Genomic DNA, 24,343 nt, shown 5'->3' with positions numbered 1-24,343 from the left:
CTGATGAAACCAACATACACGTGGCAATATTAACCCAGACATATGAAATGAACCAGTTCGTGTGAAAACAGAAGTGTGTTTATATACCATTGAGTGGTTAAAATAGTGATTAGCACTCATTCAATACTCCCATTTCACATTAGCAACAAGTAAAGCAACTGTAGAGGGCCTCATTTGACCTTAACTGTTAAGGATGTTATGTCAACATTTGTATAATCAAGCTAGTGCCCTGCTCTGACATATTAAGATAAAAAGCTAGAGGTACCTCAAATAATGAGATCTTTATTTTTAATTACCCAGTGCCTTTAGGCAGCAATTACAATTAAAAAGACTACAAAAGAAGTCTAGTTGACCTCCAGTTATTTCAATACTTGAGAGAAGCAAGAAAAGGGCAGGGTTTGGAGCAAGTGATACCCACTCAATTTCTAACAGATGTAACTTATGGACGCAACCCTTTTTTATGCTTTTAATGGTCCTATGTCAGTGGAACTTTAAGAATCTGGAGTGATGAAAGAATACAGAAATTTAATTTGCAGTTAGTTAGTTTACAATTAAACACAGCTTAAAAATAGTACTTCGCCCTACATTTTTATGTATTACTTTAAAAATTTCCCTTCTACTCATAGCATTTTTTGGATGCCACATGATTACTTGTCAAAGAGAAAAAACATGAAGTCAAATGCTTTAAAGGCAATGCTAGTCTTTTAAGATGTTTTCATGTGTATGTGTTTGCTTTTAACAACACATTATTCTATTATACACACACAATCTCTCTTCCCCCCTTCCCAAAAAAAAAAAACCCCAACGTTTTACATTTCAATTCCACCAACATAACTATTAGACCATGCCACTGATCTTCCCCTACTGATGCATATGAGGAATCCCATGCAGTTCCTTTCCATCTCCAGGGAAACAGTTCAGTTTCTAATTCACAAGGAGAATATTCTCTTTTACTACAGGTATTCTCAGGTTTAACATAAGATGCTTCATTTAACATTAAGATAACGCATCATTAATCTAACCACATTCATGTGAACGTAAACTTACCTCTAAATATATCGATGGTGGGTTATGCTCTCCTCCAAATTTGTCTAACAGTGCCTCTATATGTTCTTGTGTTAATTTAATCATCTGTTTGATATTCCACACCTAAAACAGAAAATTAAAAATTTTCATAATCAAAAGGAGCCTAGAGAATTTGTCCCAAACCAAAAAAATTACATTTTCTTGATATCTAATAACAGAAGTCTGTAATAAAAGTATTTTAATTGTCAGTAAAAGAGTGCACAAAGCTATCCTGTTCACCCCCTGTCAGTAAGGCGCAGCTTGCTTACGAGATAAACAGAGAAAGATTAAATTTGGTTTTAAAATTCAGGAACCATCGAATAAACACGTTTAAAGAACAGTTTATTTTTCATGTTTATCAAAACCATATTAAGTATTTCCTCGCAAGACTTTGCGACCCAATTTCTACAGCACTACAGAGTTTAGTGAAGGAGTTCTATCAAACCAAACATGTGTAAACAACATTCACAAAACCTAGACCTAGTCTTCTGTTTGCACGGTGCTTCCTGATGCTCAGAGGGAACATCTTGTGTTTCAGTTTGTGCCCGTTGCCTCTGCTCCTGTCACTGGGCACCACTGAAAAGATTCTGGCTCCGTCTTCCTTTCACTGACAATCATCTCTGTGGCCCTTCACTGGACTGTCTCCGGTATGGCCATGGTTCTCTTTTCCTGGGGAGCCCAGAATTGTCCTCAGCAGTGCTGAGTAGAATAAACACATCAGATGAGTTTCCAAATACTTTTTTTTGAAGATGGATAATGAGTAAGTTCCCTGCTCATATGTTATTTTCTATTTTGTGCCGTAACTACAACCTTGCTTCTCTCTTCTTTTACAGTAAAGATATAGAAAAATATAATTGAGCAGCAGTAATATGCACAACAGAAGCATGTTATTTAGGAGATGTTGGCAAGAGAATCAAACAGCCTCTAACAAGGGCAGAAATCTTCCTGCTAAGTAAATATCATGACAAAAGCAAGAACTGACTAATGAAGAAAATAAAAAATTTTGAAACTTAGTGCCAGCTACCAGGCTACGGCAAAAAATGTCTTCACCAGAAGAAGCTGAAGTTCTAGTGGAAGTCTAGTGGAAGACAACATCGCTCAGAGGAGCTGAAAATGGTGCCCCGAATTACCTACTATACATCTGTGCACCAAACCAAGAACCTTTCCACAAGTGAATCTTACAGGCAAACTTAATCTGGATTTCTATCATCTTCAAAAAGCTATTCACACAGTTAGAAGTACGCTGAAGGCAGAAGGAAATTTATCGAAGTCAACCATAGCAACAAATCATTACTTGTTGCTCACAGAAATGGAAAACCTATTTTGTGTGCCATATTCATCAAAAGTCTTCTGACAAGCTGGAAAAACTTTCACAATCCTACTATAGACTAGCATATTCTACCCTTAATCAAGTAGGCTCAAGAATACATATGCCACGGCAAATTTCCAAGCTTCAGAATTTCCCTTTAAGTGGCAAATTCTACTTGTTTTACTTAAACAAAACTTACCTTCTGCCTTCCCGTATTAGTGAATATGCTGATGCACAGTTTTTGGTGGTCCAGAGCATCGCTTAACTAGATAGCTCCTTGAGAATCAACCCCTGTGCAAGTATATTGCATCCTACTACACAGGATCTGTGACTACTTCCATTCAATTGAAGGAACTCAAGCCTTTTCCTAACTGGAATTCGGAACTAGTGCTCTGCGCAAGTGACCCCATGCGACTCAAAAACATCTGCTTCTACACTCCACAGTGCCCACAGCTTCTACCTCACCAAAAACCCACCAGACTTGTTGCACTTACACAACCAGCAGAGCCAGCAACTTCAGCCTCTCTTTTCTCCTCTCTAACTTGCTTGTTCAGGTAAGTTACTCCAGCTAAATTCACATCACATGCACCAGCCCATCCTTACAGACTTCTAGCCAAGACACATTCCCATCATCTCTGTGGAAAAAAACCCTGAAACACTTGGTTCTTAAGAATTAAGTCTCTTGAGTTCAGTAGCGCTCACAGATGTATGGGTTTCTTTCAACTACCCAAATAAAACCTAGCTGTACAAAAATTGACTAGGATTTTAGTAAGCTCTCATTCCCCAGAAACACATACATTCCAGGACAGCAGCAAAGAATTACCTAACAACAGAGAGAGAAAAAACATGAAATATAGAATCCTTTTAGCAATCAGTTCTGGACCGAAGAGTTTGTTCCTAGACAACAGAATAAAAACAAGTTTTTCAAGCTAAATGTGTACACACTAATACCATTCCTTCCTCAAGCTCTCACAGTAATCCCTTTAGCCACACTTTATTCACACTTTCTCTAGAAGTAAAAGAAAACTGCAGAAGCCAGCTGGTCATTAAGAAAGAACAGACATATTTTTTGTTACTCTTATGGGCACTCCACTGCACTTATGAAACTCCATACCTGTAGGAAGCCATAAAACCACAGCTACCAAGTATCTTGCAGAAATACAAAAATCAATGCCAGCCTAAGGGACACTTGCTAGAAAGCTTAATGTATTCTGAAGTAAATCTGCAATGCACCTTGTACTGTCCACATGCAAGTCCAGTCCTTTCTCACAGGAAACAGCACCATTACTTGAGTCACACCGTTTCACCGTAGTTCCACGAAAAAGTAATGAATCCTTTACAGCCTATATAACCTTATCATTTTTTCCAAAAAAAGCCTCAAATAAATTTTTCAGTCTTATCTGGTAGCATAAGGCTAAGATTATTCTCTATCACAAGAGATTAGATTTGAGTCTCCCTTTAGTGCTGCTGACACAAGGAAGCTGATGCAGGCTAACGTGGACACAGGCAGCCAGAAGACTGGAAATATTCCAGATATACTGGAATATATCAACTTGTATCTGCCTATTGTGGATAATTGTGCATTAATTTTGCAAGTAAGCACTCCCTTGCAATGTAATAAAGATGATGACCTATTTCAAGCCAGAGGCAAGTCAGATACAGTAGAAGCCTAAAATCCATCCTATTCAAGGAAGACTGTGGCTCCACAAATGCGAGGCTACAAGCCACAAAGTTATTTTCGCATCCTTTGCTGCTTGTCAAAATACACAGTGCCTGAGAAAGCACAAAGGAAACTATCTTTTATACTTTTTGCACCTGGCATCAGTACTCAAATTTTGCAGCACATCCCAACTCTAAGGTCTATGATTCACATTTGGTAGAAGACACCTGAGAGTTCAAATCTATTCTGTAAAGAAAAGAAAAAAGCCATTATTTGTCCAGGCACAGTATGTCCTGCATTTGGATTATCACACTTGGTGATGATGGAGAATACTCTGATAGAACCAACTAGTTAATTAAAAAGATCAGTAATTTAGCATTTGATTTGGAAACTGTTTTGTAAGGAAGACAAAATCATCAATACCTATCCAATACTACTCTAATCAGCCCCTTCAGGCTTCTTTCTTACAGAATCAATTCAATTGTTTGGTCCACTGAGCTAGGATCCGTTTTGTCAGAAAACGCTTTAGAAAGCTATTATACCTGAGGTCATTCTTAGCTGGACTAATGTCTTAACTAGCTTGAAAGCAAAGTGTTAGAGTGAAAGGGAGGCAAGAGGACATATGAATGGGGTTAATAACTCAGCACTGCACCTCAGCATTTGCACGTCAAGATGCAGAGTTTGCATTTTCCCAGTTTCTTTGGCTGAAAACCACTGTTACCTCTTCCTCACATTTTGATACCTTTTCCTAAGTTACTTTCCCCCCTTATCAACCTTGAACGGTGCTAGTCCTCTTCTTGCCTCTTACAAAGCTTGCTTTTCATTTTCTGCAGTCATCCGCTGGAACCTGCACATACAGTGGGATGAATAATCCTTTCCTTCTTCCTATACTTCAGGCTCTAGCTCCTTTACATCTCTCAGTGGAAGCTTCTCTCAACTTGCACATCCATTGTGTTAATTCTCGCATTTTTCCTACTCTCTGCTGGCTCTTCATGCTTACCACATTTTCAACAGTGCAGTTAAACTTTTTATTAAGCAAGTATGAAAAAGAATAAAAGCTGGAAGACTTTATTGAACTGAAAACCAGCTTACGATGGGTTTCACTAAGAGTTTACACAAGTGACACAAACGTCAACACTGAAGCTGCCTTTCCTACTTTATCTTCACAAACTTTTTATTAATGTTGGTGAACCATTTTTATCACAGCTCCTTTACAATGTCTGAAAAAATTTTAACAGTGTGTTTTCATTTTTGGCTAGCTAGACAGTTCAGAATGAGTCCAGTAAAATTTACAGTCACAGATTAGTACATAAGTTATGGACAACAATGTCTACAGAAGTTACTGCAGCAAAGAGAAAAATGATCCGGTATCTCTTTTTCCACACAAGACTACGAATGTATCTTTCCAGACTGATGAAGACAGGCCTTGGTGAAGATGTATAATAGTAGGTTCAAGAAGAAAAATTGTCAAGAAGAGGTACAACATTTTTTGTACCATTCTGCCTGATGACTAGGATCATAACTAGGTCAGCTAATACAGCAATGTGATCAGCAGGCATCTGCTGTAAGCACAACAGTTAGTAAAATATTAAAAAGGCTTCAAGATGAAAACTGTTTTCCATTTAACAGGTAACACTTTTTAGGAAGGAAAGGCCAATTCTTAACCGCTGTAACCAGCGACACAAGTTTTCAACTGTGTCTGTTGTGACACTGTTCCTGTTAAGCAAAAGAAAAACACCACCCCAAAAAAACCAAAACACAACTAAAACTAAACACCGAACAACTCCCTCCCTACTCCAAAAAAAACTAGGAAACATCTGATCAAGTTAATGCTCAAGTACCAGAGTAACATTTTTGAGTAGTTAGCAGCAGAAACCGTATTGAAAAAAGTCAGTGGCAGACTAACTCTGCGATTCTAAGAAAAACACATTCAATAAAAGACTTGCTTTCTTTACCAGAGGACTTACGGCACACAAAACCCTAGTATTACTAACACTTAGTTTTTACTTAATATTCTTGCATCTCTCATTTATTTGCAAACCATTAGTTGCAACGGAGCGTAATCTATGTCTTTTCCTTTGTTTAATTCTAAATACAAATTGAATTGCTCATCATTCAGCCCTACTCTTAAAGCAGAATAAATAGCCTTTCAGCCTATCGAGCTTTTGTCTCTTAAGTTGCCTCCTCTTTAAGAAAAGGAATTCAGACTTCAAAAGTTCCTTACTTCTTATAAGTGTTTAAAAATATGTTTTAGAATACAATGACAAATTGTAAAGGATAAAGCTCAATAAAGTCTACCCTTGTAACATAACGAAGCAGTTTCCCTGTGGGAACAGTGACCAAGAGTCTTAGGCAGTGCTGCTTTGCAGCTTTCACCAACTTAGAAGGTAGGGGAAATTATGGTATTGTCCTTGGCTATTTACCTCTGCCCCCTTCTTTACTCTTTCTTCAGAACTTAAACCATTGGCTGAACCATTTCAGTATGCTAAACAAGCACAAAATTGTTCTCTTTGTCAAGGTTAGTTTCCTGCCAGTCTACTGTGCTGAAGCAGCTTGGCAGAGGACCCAGTGACCACCTGAGCTGGTGCAAAAAGTCACCTTTCCTCTCTATAGCCCACCGTTAGATGGATTCACGCTGCCATGAAGCGGCAGCCTTCCTGTTTAAGTTTCACTTCTCTTTCATTCTCCTACTTTTTCCATCACCTGCCATCTTTGCTGCTTGCTGCTAAGTAGAATTTGCCCCCCAGCACTATAAAAAGCAAAGTTACAAATGTTTTCTACCACAGGAGAACGGCAGAGCGTGAAAAATAAGAGGTGTCTGTATCCTTCATTTAAATCATTAACCACCAGTTGCACAGCTTTCTTTGATCTAACTAAATCTTTAATTCCACATTCCTCGAGGCTTTTGTGCTGCATTACTACTAGTCTCTTATTCTGAATTTGGTACTAATTCAGTAGTCATAAGGATCATGCACAGATCAAGTTCTTGTACAATTCATTGTATTTACATCTGTGAATTTAACAACTTCTCCCTAGACTGTCATGGGTTTAAAAAAAAAAAAAGGGGGGGGGGGTGGGGAACCTATCCAGATTTCCTGAATTAAGAATGCAATTTTGCTTTAGAGAGGTAACTACCACAGACTCTCAACATGTTAAATCCATACAGTGGGGAAATTTAAAAAAATACTATCATGCATACACCAGACCATTTCTCCGCACACCTTAAGCTGAAGACAAGTCATATTTGTAATGGAAAGCAAGCAGCCAACCAGCTAATTACAATAATTGCCTATAAGAAGCAAATGCTAGTTGAGCAGAGCTCTCACAGAGCTTGGGTCACATTAATTAAAATGACAAAACAAATAAACTCAGTCTCGGCTGAACTACAGAACTTATTCTGCTCTCTCCTCGCCAGAGCACACAATTAATTAGACTATCCAGAAAAGATAATCAGCACCTATTTAAAAGTTCATGTTATCAATCCATAAAATAATTTGTTATACACTTTGCAATATTTCACCACTAAACTATTACTACACTGTGCATGTGTCTTCTACCAACTGGTTCGGAAAACGTAAGAGACAGATGGAATTGTTAGCCAAGTATAAGTATATTTTGTTTGTTCAGAAATATCTGTGATACAATGAAGTACCTAAGGTATCCCATTTTTATGGCCAACAAACAGGTCTCAAAATCTGAAACAGAGCAAATGTACTTTTTTTTTTTTAATTGTATAACACAAGTAATTTGCTCCCAATCACAGAAAACAGCCACAAATAGAAACTGCCACAGAAACCACATTCTCCTAAATGGCATTCTATGTTCTACTCAGCAGATCATGCTGCCTTAGTAACCCCAGTACCAACATGAAAAATGAAATAATTTAAAAGGCAGAATTGGCTTCTTGCCACCCATTGTAGAGTTAGAAGAGTTTTTTAAAAAAAAACAAAACGAAACCAAGATACAACAGCTACCATGGAAGGATGTTGAAAACGACCATCTAGTTTAGAAAACTGAAAAAAAAAAAGAAAAAAAAAAAGAAAAAGGTACATCAATTTAAAACAATGTACATAAGCTTAAAAATGTCACAGGAGATTTTTATTAGCAATTACAAATTGCAGTAAAATTATGAGAATGCTTAAAGAAATCCTTTCTGAAAGCTACATCAGATGATGCTAAAGACTCACGTTTAAATCTACATTACTTACCACTAACTAGGAGAATGTTTGAGCTATTAAGATTTAATGAATAAATTTACAAAACCAGTTCAAAGATTGAGGCACCAATATACAACCATCCAGTTTCAAGCACCTAAACACGACCAACTTCTTAAAGTCATAATGATGCATTTTATTTCATGTTGATTTCATACTGGTTTTCAAACACCATTAGTGAATAACTACTACTAGACAGACAGAAAAAACTACAGACATGCTACTCAGACTTCAGAAATGCCTACCCTCAAAACAATCCCTTCATCTGAAATAAAGAAAAAAAAATCGATTAAAAGTTACCAAGTCTGTGCTTCAAGTGTCAGAAAATGTTGACTGAACACACTGTAACTGCATTTGAAAAGTATTTACTACGTATCAGTGCATTTAACTACAGCTTTACTAATGACTATACTGCTTAAGGGACCTCGCTACGTAACATGTATTATATTAGGGCTGGTATCCCCCTTTTTGTGGTAAAAAAAATAATATTCCTAGCCACTTAGTTACGCACCACATTTTTAAACAGTAAGTACATTTTGCCATTAACAACTTTACTTGCTTGCCTCCTAGAAGAAAGATTTTAAAGAAAGTTGGTAGCCTTTATGTAGAAATTGAATTGCCTCTCCATATTAAGTTTTGTGCAGGGACACTGGGAGAACCCACAAAAATGTCTCACTCAATGAGAACTTTAGAAAAATAAAAGCTTCCTTCAGTGCCCAAACACACACTCCTGTGATCTGAATTCAATATAGACAGCGTGGAGAATTCATTTGATACCAAGCGCTCTACCCACCCTGCACAACAAGCTCCATTTTGATGAGAGCACTGGTTCTATTTTCTCATCTTTAACGTTCACGTTGTTTGGGGAGCGCCATGGTGGGATGATAGCTGGCAGCACCCCTTCCTGAAAACTCCTGCCTGAACTGACAGCACTGTCAGGCAATGGGAATGGGTAAAAATTAGACCTTTGCCCACTTCACCCTTTTTTGCTAGGGTCCACACGCATAAAACGTCATCAGAAACAGAATAAAGAAAGGCACTGTTGCCGCCACACAAATGCTAAAAAGGTGGAGTAACAAGCCAGACACCTGCAGCAAGGGGGTTAGACAGGAAAAAAAAAGAAGAAAAAGCATGTAATCGTGCATCAAGCAGTCTTGTTTAACTTTAGCACTGGCCACAGAAGAGGAAATCAGTTGTACAAATACGTATTTCATCATTTTGGAAAGAAGCTGTGTGCAGGAGGGAAGATTAAGAGCATTCCATTGTACGCCCAAAAAGCTCAAGAGCAACTGGAATAAAAAAAAAGCTGAAGCAAAGAAGCACGTATATTGCATACTGGCTTCTGTATCCTGCACTAGCTATGAGAAAGTAGCTGTGTTCACACACACAGATGTGTGAACAGTTGAAAATTACGAAAACCCATCTCACACCTCAAAAACCTAAATACTGTACCCAGAACTCTCCCATTGTTGCAGCTGTTGGAAAACTATACTTACTGTACAAGAAGCTCAGAGAGGACCTTCACATCCCTGTCACACCAGCAAAACTATGGGATGTAATCATATTTGTGTGCAAGGTACACTCAGAAGCAATCCAGAGAGACCAAGACTGGTACAATCAAGCACGGGAAAAGCACAAGCCCATAAAGATCTAACATGCCAGGATCTAAACCTGGCACGTCCAGCTAAGGAAGCCTCAGCTGAACAAAACTTCTCATTCAAATATTAAAAAAAAAAACCCGAAGGGCAGTGTAGTTCCATGGGCCAGAGATGATCTTAAAAAAAAAAAAAAAGAGGGGGGGAACCCACCATACTACCACTGCTCCCCCTAACCACGTTCCTTTTGCCTCCTGCCTTGCAGAAGTTTTGGAGCTCACTGGGTGCCATGTTGAGGAGACTCAGTTCACTAACCTTGCAGAAAACTAACCCAGTAAAAGCGATGCGAATTTTCTTACGCATTATGGAGTTGAATCAACTTCGGAAAGGACCTACGTGATACTAAGTTGGCATAAGGAAGTTGATGTGGCTGAGTGGCCCAACGCAGGCACAGGCAACAGCAAGACCTACCCTCCGGGTAGCAGAGCACCATTTGATGGACGTCAGTGTAACTGCAGTGATAAGGAGCAGCACCAACCCTTAAGGACTACAGTTATGACAGAGCATTTCTACTATATCATACTTTACACAGCCCTTCAACCGAAACTTATTCAAACTGAAACGAAGACTTACATAAAACTTACACTTGGCCAAAAAGCGTCTCCAATAAAAACGCTTAAAGCTGAAGCAGCTTCTACGTACAACTGGATTGGAAGAGAATTAGCGATTTCATGATCTTTTGAAACCTTTTGTTTCCCTTCGAAGGACAAATGAAATTATATGTTCTTCTAATTGAAATTCCCTCCAAAATATTTCATGCAGTCAAATTTCTATTGCAATAATAACTAATAAAACTGAACTACGGACTTGTTACAAAATAACAAAACAAAGCGAAATATTGGAGCCTCAAGGAAATATGGGGTTTTTTTTAAGTTTTAAAAAATAGCTACCATCAAAAGATCTGCCCGTTAAAAAAAAAAAAATCCAGAAAACCCACCAAAACAAATCTCACTTGGTCTACATTATTTTTAACCGCATGCAACAAAAGAATTGCCTTTCCTGGCTAAACCAGTGTCAAGAAGGTTATAATTAGAACAGCTTTAAAAATAAGAGGTCTTTGAGTTTAACAACTACAACAAAATACAAATGGGAATAGCATTAGTGGCTTAAGTAACAACATAAATTACCAAAAAACTCAGCACCAAACACTTCGTACCCAACCAGTTTGTGGATATTCACAGAGACAAGAACCAAGCCTCCCGAGACAAAAACTTCTCAGAAGAAGCCACTACTCTATTAAGCAAGTTTTGTGTAATCAAAAAAGCTACCACAGGACAGAGCTGTTAATTCTATTGTCTTTGGGGAAAAACATCATAAGCAGAAATTTCTTTAATATCCCCACTGAATTCAAGTACTTCAAGGTTGTGTTCTAATGTTTGAATTACCTTGCCACTAATAAATCGTAAAAAGTGTAAGGAAAAAAAGATGAGAAGTTATCAAAGTCACTGTCTTTTCTACACATTGATCAACTTTTCCCCTTCACTCCTGACATCAGTTCACATGTGGAGGCGACAGAATCTATTAATGGACATTTTATAGATAAAGTTAAGAAAGACTATTTTCATGCTTCGCTATACCTAGCCATAAAGAAAAAGGTCTAACAGTAATGTGAAGCCACCTCCTCTGCTACCATTTAAGCTCACTTCTTCTGGCAGTAACTGCCACAAGCCCAGAGAACAAGTTATTTGCATTCTTCTTTGCATCAGATTTGACAATTTCCATTTCTTTTTTAAACAACCTCAGGTTTGGGGGGTTTTTTTTAGTCTTCCCTCAGAGCTCTAACCTTCTTGACTTTATTATTCTCTAGGCATTATTATTCTCTAGGCTCTCCTCAGCTAGACCATGTATTTCTTGAAGCTGTGACCCAAAGTCAGACGTAGTATTTGGCTAAGGCTTTTCCTGTGCTGTGCAAAAGAATAGAACTATTTCACTTATCTTTTGAGATACACTCCTGCAGAATATTAGCTGTATATGAAGTATCTTGTAGCTAAAGTTTAACTTGTCCTCACAAGTAAATAGGATGTCATTCACGGACTATAAAGTTAGTTCAACACTGAACACAAATGCAGTGAAACATAACTAAGATTCAACATAAAACATATCCCCAAACTATAAATGAAAAAAAATGCTTATATCATTTCAACTTTCCAAATAAGTAGCACATTTAATTGTAAACTCCACAGAAAAATAGAAATTTAAAAGGAAAGTTATTCTAATTCTCAGCACGATAGGTTCCCTAACTCAACCACAAACAGAAGCAACAAAAACAACCCCAGTTTTTCTTTGCGTACCTACATTGCTTTATGAGAACCCACCACTTACTTCATATTATAAGGTTAGAGGCATCTTTCCATTCCGTGTATTTTATTCTTCTTCTTAAATATGTTTTATAAGATTAAGGTTTCTAAATATATAACTAATATTCATGCAGGATAAATTCCAGCATTGCCGCCTAGAAAACGGTCAACCACCCAACAGCTCAGGCCTGCACTTCACAACCTTTAAAGTCTTTTTTTCGTCTTCCAAAGAGCAGTTCAGGGCACAAAGCTCCGAGTACAGAAAATCCCATTTGAATTATTTAATATTGGTGTAAATAATCTCTAGCAACAAGAACAGAGCCTTTCCTCCCAGCTGTCACACACTCCTTACTATATCAACAACCCTGTAATACTCTGAAAACCTTCCATCCAAACAATCTCTTGTCCCGAGAATTCATCCTGGGGTAGAAGCCAGCCTACATGTCTCCGGATGCCAGCACTCATCCCAGGCCTCCCAACACCAGCAACTGAAGGGTGAGCAGAAGAGGAAAATTTCTGCTAAATTCATTTGCCTCTACCCTTTTCAAATCCTTATGCCTCCAAGTACCTATTTCCTAAACATACTATATGAGTGCACGTGCAACTCCTCTTGCTAATCTTGAATTGTAATATGGGGAAAAAAAAGCTTTAGCTTATGTAATGACTTCATTATCAGAAGAAGCTTTTTCATATCAACAGTTAGGCTACTGAAGCAACTTCTGAAGAACTAAATTCATTATTTGATTAAAAACTGGCCATGAGTTGAATGATATGGCTTAAACTTGTTTTTCAAAACCCCAATCCTTGAATTTGTAAGTGGCATTGACGTAGTTTTAACCAGCACAGCAGCACTCGATTACGATCTTGATAAAGAATACCTCCTTTACCAGAGGGCTCCAACTTACAAGTTTGTGTAAGGCTACTTCAAGGTCTGTCAGAGATTCTTATTGGTCAATCCTCTTTTAAAACCAGAAACTCCAGTATAGAACCGAACGCTTTCCTTCCCAAAAAAATTATAGGGAACTAAAACCTTTCCAGGTATCTCCTCAAAATAAGTGAGGTTATGCTCCTTAATAGGCTTCCACAGCAACTTTACTCTTAAAGCTTAGATTTACATTGTCCTGAAGGAACGAAACAGAACACTAGAATGTGTATTTACATTAAAGCCACGAGCCACTTAGAAGCACATCAGTATTTTTCTGACTTTGACTTTGCATTACACTTTAGGTTGGCTTGTTTTTGTATTAGGGATAGTTTCCATTTTAACTGTATCAGCAATTTTTTGGTCTTGAACTTTATTAAAACTACAGGTTTAGATGAAGTAATAGGTGCACTTATATAGTAAACAAAAAGTAATTAGAACTAGCTAACTAAAGAACAAAACCACATCAGAAACCAAAGATTCTAGCACCAGCTCCGCCTTAGACCTGTGTGTTTCAGTATTTCCAACGTATAAAACATTTCCTTCTAAATAATACAAGAATACCCCTACACACTTCCTAACCGTGAATATATGCATGCATACTTGTGACTTACCAACCTCTCTAGTTGGCAGGTGTTTCAGACACCAGACTGCTTCTCTCCCTCTCTCTCATAGAGGGATATAAGATATTCAGAGGAGCAGGGAAAAGCTACACTATATAACTTAGCATTTGGAGTCAAATCTAATGACTGACACAGGCTAAAGCATTTTTGAAGTTCAAGTGACTTACAGCAGTTTCACAAACATCTCCCTTGGTACAAAAACCGACTTTTAAAAAAAGTATTGGTTCCTGCCAGTGCTTTCCCCGCTCCTCTCTCTTGCACTGTAGTTCAATTATCCAACTCAACTGTACTGGTATTACTGTTCCTAGGGACACAATATAAACCACTTATTGAAATGATTCCACAGAGATCTGGAGTTTTTTATGGCAGAAATAACTGAGAAATTCAGTTCCGTGTCCAGTTGTGCTAGCACAATCAGGATGATAAAAGTCAGCGAGAAACTTTTTAACTTCATTTTGCTGCTGAAAGAAAGCATTTGTCAAACCCCACTCTTTAGGTATTTAGGTTTCTCAACCAGTTGAGTTTCTCCTTACTCAGGAAAGTTAAGACCAGACTTGCATTACTCAAAGCATTTAATCACGCTGCTGGTTAGGTGTTAAATACATGCATACTGCTGAGTTTTGCCTCCTTCAGCAAGTAAGCCAGTAGCTTCTTAAGATGAGGGAATCAATCTCATCTCTTACTAGCACCAGTAGGGGAAAACACCTTCCCTATTTCTCCTTTCCAGACACCAACCCGGCCTGAGCTCCAGTACTTGTCAAACTTTTCAACTCATTAATTCTGCTGTAATCTACTAAGCTACTGAAGAATAAAATGGATAAAAAGATAGCCTTTTTTTGGTGAGTTGGGAGTCAAACTGGACCCCTCTGTGAGCTGATGATCCAAGCCAGCTCCTTTTCCCTGCTGGAGGCTCTCCCCCCAGAGCAGCAAGGAGCCATGACCTGGTGGGCTTGGCACCTCATGGGGCTACAAGCCTCCGCTCACAGTTGAGAGGTCCTGTACCAGTTACACAGACACACTCGGGAAAGCTGAACTGAAATCATCTTCATCAACTAACGCTCGGCACAAGAAGGCAGAGCTTCTGGCATCTGTATTTACCTCCAGAACAGACTTGATGCATGGCATCTGGCAATTCCTCCTGACTTCAATGCCTACAGTACTCCAGCCTGCAAAATACCTCGTCTTGGCACGGCACGTTTTATTCCACCTTCTGCAAACCCTTCAGAAGCGCTGGCAACTTACGCTTTAACGCTAGCAAAACAGGTAGTACCGCTCGCTCTCCGTGGGATTGGGAAGTTAAGTAATATGCCCCAAAACACAGGAAGTGTCTAAGGGAGAGGCAGACCCCGAGGCCCGACGCCCCCCGCGCCCGCACAGTGCCCCGGCCCTTCGCGCCTCCTCAGACCCCTCCTGCAGGCACGGCGAGCCAGGCCCACACCCACACAAGGAACCGTACCCCAACCCTGGTTTTAAAATGTATTTCAAGTCTTTCAAAACCATCGGGGGCGGGAAACCCGATTATAAAACCACGGCGCGGCTGACAGCCGGGGCACGCCGGTGGGCTCGCCTCAAACCAGACCCCGACCCGACACCCCCCCCCGCGGCCGGGGGAAGCCCCGGCCCCCCGCGGGCGCAGCCGCCTCAGGGCGGCGCGGCCCGCCCCCGGCAGAGAGCGGGCCCGGGCGCCGGGGAATGCGCGGCGGCAGCGAGGCCGCGGCCCGGCGCGGAGCCTCCCCGCCCCGGCGCTGCATCACCGGCGGCGGATGGAGCCGGCGGCGCCCCCGGCCGCCGGAGGTGGGGGGAAGGAGGCCGGGGCCTCCCCGCAGCGGGGATCCCCGCCGCCGGCCCCGCGCCGCCGCCCCGTCCGGGCCCGCCGGCGGCCCCCGGGTGCGGGCCAGGGGGAGGGGGCGGGATGGGCGTCGGGTGGCCGCCGCTGCCGCAGCCGTTGCGTGTGGCCTCACCTCCTCCGGGATGGCTGGGTCGCCGCTGCCCGCCGCGTAGCAGGCGCTGAGGGCGGGGGGCGGCGGCTCGGGCTCCATGTCCCCGTTGAAGAGCGAGGCCCCCTCCGCGCTGCTGCCGCTGCTCAGCGCCGCCATCTTGGATCGAAGCGCCGGGGCGAGGGCGGGGGAGGGGGGAGCCGCGTCCCCGCCGCCGGGACGCCCCCAGCCGCGACCCGTAGTGGGAGGGGGGAGGGGACGGGGGGGCGAGCGCAGATGCCGGCCAGCTCCCAGCGGCCCGCGCCACCGGCACGTCACGCCCGGCCCGTGACGTCACCCAGAATCGCCGCACGCCGCTCACTGCGCATGAGTCGCCCCGACGTCACCGGGGAAACACCCTGGCGTCACCGCGCGACCACCCCGGTCGCCCTGGGAACTCGAAGGTGGGGCTTGGGCCACGCCCCCTCGCCGCGGCCACGCCCCCGCCCCCGCCGCAGCGCCCCCTAGCGGCGCCCCCTAGCGGCGCGGAAGCGCAGCGGGCGGAGCAAGGCCCTGCTCCCCGCGGGGCGCGTCCCGGCTCGTTGGGAGCTGTCAGGGCGGGCGGGCCCGGGGCTGGCGGCGGCGGAGGCGGGAGGTCGAACACGGAGCGGAGTGGGCTCTGCGGAGGGGTCCCAGCACTGGCCGCGCCGCGGGTCCTGCCGTGCGGCGGCCGCGGTGACAGCACGGGGAGCCCCGTGAAGCGCGGGTGGAAGGAAGCCGGGGCTGCGGGCTGAGGGGCCGGCGGGGTTCAGATCAGGAGCTAATGGGGTCTTTGATCGCTGGCCTGCTGGAAGGCAGCTCCGCAGAGAGGGACCTGGGAGTCCTGGTGGACAAGTTGACCATGAGCCATTAATGGGCCCTTGTGGCCAAGGCGGCCAATGGTCTTCCCGGATGCATTATAACGAGCATGGCCAGCAGGTCAAGGAGGTCATCCTCCCCCTCTGCTCTGCTCAGGCCAGGCCACATCTGGAGTACTGTGTCCAGTTCTGGGCCCCCCAGTTCAAGAGGGACAGGGAACTGCTGGAGGGAGTCCAGTGGAGGACTACAAAGATGATCAAAGGAATGGAGCATCCCTCTTATGAGGAAAGGCTGAGAGACCTGGGTCCATTTAGCCTGGAGAAGAGAAGACTGAGAGGGGATCTCACCAATGTTTATAAATATCTAAAGAGCAGGTGTCGAGTATGGGGCCAGGCTCTTCTCAGTGGTGCCAGCGACAGGACAAGGGGCACCAGGCACAAACTGGAACACAGGAAATTCCATCTCAACGTGAGGAGAAACTTCTTTGAGGGTGACAGAGCACTGGAACAGGCTGCCTAAAAAGGTTGTGGAGTCTTCTTCTCTGGAGATATTCAAAACCCGCCTGGATGTGTTCCTGTCCAACCTGCTCTAGGTGAATCTGCTTTGGCAGGGAGGTTGGGCCAGATGATCTCCAGAGGCCCCTTCCAACCCTACCATTCTGTGGTTCTTACATACTGTGTGAGCCGGGACAGGAGTGTGGTGAGAATGGTGAACAGGGAAGAGAGAGGGACCACCAGACCCTCAGCTGGTTCAACATCGTTTGACAAACTATAGTGTCGTGGCTTTGAGGTAAATCTTTATAAATACATACCGTGTGACAATGACAGAGATACTTCTAAAAATCACATTTTCCTCTGAAAGTGTTGTGCCTACTCTAGCTATAACTAAAATAATTGAATTCATAAAACATCCTCATTTTTTCCGTCAGCAGCATTTAGGCCTTGAGCTGCCACAAGCTGGTGCTTTATTTACATACGGTGGTTCAGATGAGGGAAAGGCCTGGTCACGAGCTCAGCAGACATCGGGACACCATCCTTCTCCTTGGTAACACCTATCTCTTACCCTCTGGCCAGCTTTGTCCAATGTGAAGGTCTAGGAGCAGATCTCAGTTTCCGAATAGGAGCATCCATCCTGTCTGCGCTTTGTCTGCACGAGGGGACGTGCAGGGCCTACCCAGCTCACCAGGGAAAGAAGGTGGGCTCAGACAGCAGGAGCTGCGGTGGCCTTCAGTCCTCTGGTGTGAATGACAGAGGAACCGGGGTGGTAGGTAGGGTGTGCTGGGAAACGTCACTCCCTCCATCTCAGAAACAAGGAGCAGCTGGAACCAGCAGCCACCACTGACCCCCAAAGCCGGCTCCCCCATGTCCCCAGTGCCCACGGCCATCTTCCAGCAACATCTTCCACCACCATGTCAGAGTGCTCCTGTTTAAAGTAAAAAATTGACCTGTGGCATATCCCTGCCTGCCACACCCATGGAAATGCCACTTACACACATGTAACATTCACAAAATCAGGTGTTTTAAGTTGATTTCTGGCTGAAAAGGCCTTTATGATAAATACCACATTGGTAACAGTATTTTAATGCGTTGCAAAGAAAAGCTAACGCATCACAACAGCAGCAGGATTTTGGAGAAGGTAAAGGCCATTCTGTCACAACCTGATAGATTTTATGGTAGCCAATTAAAACATGCAAGTGCAAACATCCTTATCTTTGTTTCCCTTGAGTTGCGAACACGTAGCCGTACAACCTCTTAATGTAATAATCCTGACGATAGATCCAAGGTTTATATTTCACCTTTCACACTGTGGCCATTGGAGTGTAAAGGCGTTTCAAATGCAGTTCGATACTGGCAGTGCTGTAGCTGGTGAATAAATGTGGCATCAATTTACTGTATGGAGACATCAAAAACACGATGGCGTCAGGCATAACAGGCCCCAGGGTATGGAGGGAAGGAACTTTGGCCATGAATGTAGCTGAGGGTCTTTTCTGGAGAGGGCTATGCGGTATTAAACGCCTCCTGAACATCAATGAGAAATTAAGCAAAATAATCTAGTTAATGTTTAAATGGATTTTAATTGATTATCTGACAGGCTACCCTTTCCTGAGATAGCCTAGATTTTCCTACGACTGGTGGCCTGCAGCACAGTCAACAAAAAGGCTCTACAGATGCATAAGAATCAAATGTACAAACTAAGCAGCTCACCAAGTTTAGAAATTTCTATCTAATAGCCACGTTAATGAAGAGGATAATTATCAGCAATTCCTGCTAGGCGATGGGAATGCGTAATGGAAGCGAAAAGCGCACACAGACTCTGGAAAATAACACACGTGCTGAGGAATAAATGCTGGGACAAATTTCTCTGATCTTTGAAGGAAAATGCGGCAGAGGTAATCTGAGATGGCTCTCCCAGCACCCAGCCTGTTGATGGTAATGGAAAAGCCAACAGAATAATACACGTTAATTAACAGAGTAGGTCCATTCGTTTCAATGAATTTATACCAAAGGAATAATGTAGTCTCAAGGTACAGAACATAGTCAGAAACCTTGTTTTATTCCCCAAGGAACTTATGTCCAGGGCATAACTAGCCATGGAATTAGTAGGCTACTATCAATCTGTAACTTGTAATGCCTTTCCCAACGTGTTTAGTAATCTTGCATGCCTTTGTTCCTGAGCTTCTGATTTTTTTCAGAAGATTTGCATTCACATACAATATGTTTGCTAGACTTCGTTATTACATTTGATGTACCACCTGAAGGGTTGCAGTTCTAAACCCTATTTAATTTTAAATCCTAAATCAGTTGACAACTGATGACCAAAACTAGGAAGACAGCAGAGTTACCACCCAAAATACATGAAATAGGTGGTACTTTTTTTTTTTAATAAAGAACAGAATACTATTTTAAAAGATACTTGTGTAGGAAGGAGACAAATATATTATTTATGCTATACTTTCCTTTTGTCTGGGGGGAATCCACACCTAGTCATAAATGGAATTTCCTGCTCCTTTGCGTGGTGGCATCTTTGATCTCTGCTTCATTTATCAAGATAGAAGAGAAATCATTATTAACTGTCACTATTTCTTGGTGATATGGAATCCTATCTACTAAGAATTGATACCATCAACATCTTCTACAGAGGCTAGCTTTCGTTATCGACATAGGTCAAAATCAAACTTACAACCGAGATGTGAAAGGCTGTTTTCTGCTACCAAATCTATAGGCCACGTGGGGCACTGGCTGGTTGATGCCTACAATGCAGCGCAGCCAGTTTATCTGGTATTGCAGCAGGTAACGCATACTTGTAAACACAAAACCTGCCACCTCCCATCAAAGTCTTAGTTATGCACTGGGATTTGATCCTCCTCAGAATTTTTTTTTCATTTTAATTCAGATGAGAAAATCAGCCCAGCTGTTAAAAGGCAAAGACTCTTTGGCTAGATTGCCCACCACCAGAACATTTGTCTGATCTAAACATCACCTGAACTTCCAGAGAAAGATGTTCTAATGAGTCAGTGAAAAAAACTGTATGGCTACCTGACAGCAACTTCTCCTTGTGAGCATTTGAACACATCTTTACCCTTCCCCCACCAAAAAAAAAGAATTAATGAGATGCTCTAAAACGAGAATGTCCGAAAGAGATATTAGATGAAACCTAATATTGGTCTTGTTTATGATATACTTTCAATAGAAGACAATGTCTCAAAAAAACCCCAGCCTTCCAGTTTCTTAATAATAAAAAAAAAGTACATCATTTCCATATTGGTATGATAATAGGAATGGATTTTTTAAAGTGCTGTGAAAATTCAACACATCTTAAACTCTGGATGTCTAAAGTGCCCTTTAAATTCGTCCAAATTTCCAAAAACGGCTTCGCCTTTTCACACACTGAAAAGACAATATTTGTCCCATACCCTGTAGGGCAGCGTTTGCGCTTGGCCCACGTACATTTGAAAATGCTGAATTAAATTCTGCACCACTAGAAAGTAGTTACAGACCTTCTAAATTATTTTAAAATATACACATCACTTTTAAATTCTTTCACTGAAATGGAAGTGCACAACTTCATGTATCTAAGGCAACGGTACTGTTTATATATCAGATTAATCCTCACCCTTACCACTGGAAATACAGGTGTTGATGGAACACAGATACTAATGACAACAGTCTTATTCCCTGTCATCTTGGCCAGAAAATGTGAAGCAGAACAAGAATTAGGCTGTTGTCCAGAGTTTAGTCATTTTCTGATTACTAGTCAGAATAATATATACTTAAGAAAATTACTTTGCTCTCCAGGAAAAGAATGTTGAAGATATTTTTTGAGGAAAGAACCCAGATTTATTCCCCTCCCCCCCTTCTCGTTAGCACCTATATAGGTATATTATCCTACTCACGTTAAGATATACTATACATCTTTTCGTATTTCTAGGGATTGCTGTCTGATTGTTCCAATGTGAGGCAATAGAGAAAGCAAGGCTGCTTTTTTTTTCCTCTATTTTTTTTTCTTTAAACTATTGCTGTACAGATCATATGTATTTTTTCCTTTGGTAACTTCTTGAGAACTTCTAGTTCAGGAGATTTACCATTACTGTGACACTGCTGAACCTCAAACTTTCATACCTTCAGTGAGAAATTAGGTAATATTCAGGTGCTGATTTGACTTTGGCAGCTGAACAATATCTCATCTATATCTTTTTTTTCAGTTCATGGAGACTTCATAGCTCTTTGCCTTTGAGTTAAATACATGAACAGAAGTGATGAGGCTGGGTGGAGACTAAGAGGAAAAAAAAGGAGGTAGGGAAAAAAGAAGAAAATGTGAAGCCACCAGGTTCTTAACTCAATTTTCATTCTACCGTTAAAAACAATTTTGATCTAATAAGCTTTCTTTTATATATATAAATAATAACATATTCTGGATTTTCTTGTAATGATATTGGAAATATTTACATAGCTTTCATTTGAGTCAAGCATAATTTATTTTAGAGTCATTATTTATAAAACTGTTGCTCTTCCCTCCCTAAACCACAGCCCAGACCTTCAAAAAGTTAAAACCAAAACATTTTCCTTTGGAGGCAGTGTGTGGGAGGCAGGGAGCAGGAAAGGGGATGGGACTGGGACATGGAACTTTGCATATATGTCCTTTCCATGCCCTGCACATGGTTTGGCATCGCAAGAACAACATGCTAACCTGTTTCCTTCCTTGTCCGAGTAGTGACGTCAGGGTCCAGCATCACGTGTGCTGCATCATGGTGCTCTGCCTCTCTCTCTGCTGGCTTCTTGCCTTCACTTGCCTACTAGCACGAGAAGCTGAGAAAACTACACGTTTTATTGAACAGTAGCGTAAATACTGACAAATGTAGTATATAAGGAACCCAAAAGAGAACGAGCCCTGGAACCACTATTTAGAGAACAGAAGTAGCAAACAGTGGGACAGAAGAGGGAGGAATGGGACGAGAGATTAGTTGGAGAGAGAAAATAGTGGAAGTAGCCAGCGGAGGAGAAAATACAGCTCTCCTAAGAAATGAGAAGCAGATGAAAGTAGTGAAACAAAGGAGTAGAGGGGCACTGATTTTCCTGCCTGATGTACTTCACTGAAACTGTGACCAACTCTCACATTTGAGAGGATTAGTCAAGACACTTCTGTTACCTTAGCATCCTTTGTCATTGCTTTAACGCATTCAGCTTGTTCGGATATCTGATTTCCAAGTCCTTTGTGTTGGATAGTGATAAGCTGATCAGCTTTAAGGACTAAGTAGTTTTATATTCCTAGTGTTATTATTCCAGTGTGAACAATCGCATTTCATAACTCAAAACCATCCCATTTAGGCACAAAAAAGCACTAACGCGATTGAGTGAGTTCCAAGAAAGGATTCCATCTCAAGCAAGTTATTTTGCTGTTCAGAAAATGAGTGTTCAGTTATGTTCCTGTCTTAGGATTTTCCATCATAATATCCAGGCTACCTGATCTTCCCCCGACCTGAATACCTGCTGTAATTTGATTCTCCAGCACTTTACAAATGGGTTGGCAACTCTCTACATTTCTGATCTAATAACAGTTTAGTTTGTAACTGCCCCTTTTAGTTTCTAGCCTCTTCACTGAGCACAAAGAGTCCATTAGGGTTGGTATTGGCCTGGAGTAAGGAAGAGTCCAAAAAGACTAAATCAGTAATCTGAATCACATACAGAAACCGCAGCTTTGATGAGGGACAGAGAGACTGTGGTGACCGATCATGGTTTTTCAGGGCAATACCCCGCATTACTGGAGTTCTAAAAGTTATTTTTCTTCAGTGACAGGTCAAATAGGGTGGATAATGTTTTTAAATGAATGCTTGTATTGTAATATACTCGCATCTTATGCATTTAAACATAAATGTCTTTTGCTGACAGAGTCAGTATCACAGTTCACAACCCATCCTTGTCTTCTAATCCTCACTACCACCAAGCCAACACAAGCTCCACAGACATTTAGTCTCCCTAAAGAGGCACACTGCCTGCCAAACACGTGGGAATTAGGACAGTCTCTGAACCACGTTGCTTTATTCTCTTCATTCCTGTGAGTATGTATTTGGCCAAAGGCAAAATTTCTGGTGCAGTGGTCAATGGCCTCTCAACGTTTTTGATGCTGTGGATTGCTCAAAGCTTGTGGTTATGCTAAAGGCTCTCAGACATGGTTATTCCTTTTTAATATGATATGACTTCTCTCTCCAGAAGACGCATTTGTTTTGGTAAATGAACCCAATTTCTGTTACCCCCCTCTGGGGGAATTCTTGCAAGGCTCCAGCTCAGATCTTCGTTTTATCTTATTTTTAAGTGGTTTGCATGCCTAGTCAATACCCTACCATCTGTCCTCAGAGGGCATTAGTGTTTATTAATAAACTTGATGATACTATCAAACAACTTGAGTTTGAAAATACAGAGACACATCACACTTGGCTGCATTGGTGTGAAGCAATGGAGCAGTATTTTGTCAAACATCACAAGATATAAGCAGAATGGCTAAGCGCAAAAGGAGAAAGAGGCTGCAGTGTTACTTTCTAGTTGTCAGTAACAACTCTGACATTTCCTAGCCTAATTAATACTTTTTTTGGTTTATGCTGCTCATTCAAAAAGCATTTGTGAGTTTTAGGGCTTGTGAACAACACTTCCCTGCACATCAGTTGCACCAAAACAGACCCAGGACAGACAGCCAGGAAATAACACATGCTGCCTCACACACAGCCTGTGGTATTAAACACCTCCCATTCACTCACACAAGAAACGTCGTCTGTCTAGGTGGCATCTGCACTGCCTCATTCAGGGGCCGCTCTCCCATAAGTGTGCCAGTTTGGACAAGCTAACTGAATACTGCTTTAAGTTGGAGCCATCATGAAGTGCTCCTCCGCCTGCAAACTAAACGTAATAGTAAGTAACATCAGCTAAAATATCAGTCATATCTCTTACTTAAATAAAAAGCCAGCATAAACTCTGACATCTCTGAAATAATTAAAAAAAACAAACCAAATATACAATAAACATCTCTGTAAACTAGCCAGCTCAAACCAAATGCAATACCCTCACATCTGGATTCTCTCTGTCACTGCCTGCTGTTCCCCCAGAAATATTCTGAGCAGCAGTTTGATGCTGCCTTTCACACACAGGCTCCTTCACGTGCAGGTATAGAAATGAGAAATGTTGCACCTTGTCCGTAAGAGTTGCTGGTTGTAAATAAGACAGCATCACCCAGGTGTCAGCACAGCTGTACCGCTCCCGTCTCTCAGGGGATGGGGCTTTCCTTAAGCCACCCACAGCTCTCTTCATGGAATCCAACACACGGTACCCAGACAGC

General features: G+C 41.8%; 1 protein-coding gene across 3 annotated transcripts in view; it reads right to left on the bottom strand.

The window, feature by feature from the left end:
- BRAF (B-Raf proto-oncogene, serine/threonine kinase) overlaps nucleotides 1-16,057 on the bottom strand; it is an 80,655-nt gene extending 64,598 nt beyond the window's left edge. The window contains exons 1-2 of one of the 3 annotated variants that reach the window (XM_063319959.1): nucleotides 15,707-16,057; nucleotides 1,048-1,149 (exon numbers count right to left, since the gene is read on the bottom strand). In XM_063319959.1, coding sequence (XP_063176029.1) covers nucleotides 1,048-1,149; nucleotides 15,707-15,841 — 237 coding nt within the window. In that variant the 5' untranslated portion in view covers nucleotides 15,842-16,057. The remainder of the gene's footprint in view (nucleotides 1-1,047; nucleotides 1,150-15,706) is intronic. The other 2 variants (XM_063319950.1, XM_063319941.1) reach the window with 2 other exon arrangements.
- Nucleotides 16,058-24,343: the final 8,286 nt, after the last annotated feature.

Source organism: Chroicocephalus ridibundus, chromosome 1 (assembly GCF_963924245.1).
Source record: "Chroicocephalus ridibundus chromosome 1, bChrRid1.1, whole genome shotgun sequence".
NCBI lineage: Eukaryota > Metazoa > Chordata > Aves > Charadriiformes > Laridae > Chroicocephalus > Chroicocephalus ridibundus.
Note: the sequence above shows the minus strand (reverse complement) of the source record. Positions and strands in the feature narration are given on the sequence as shown.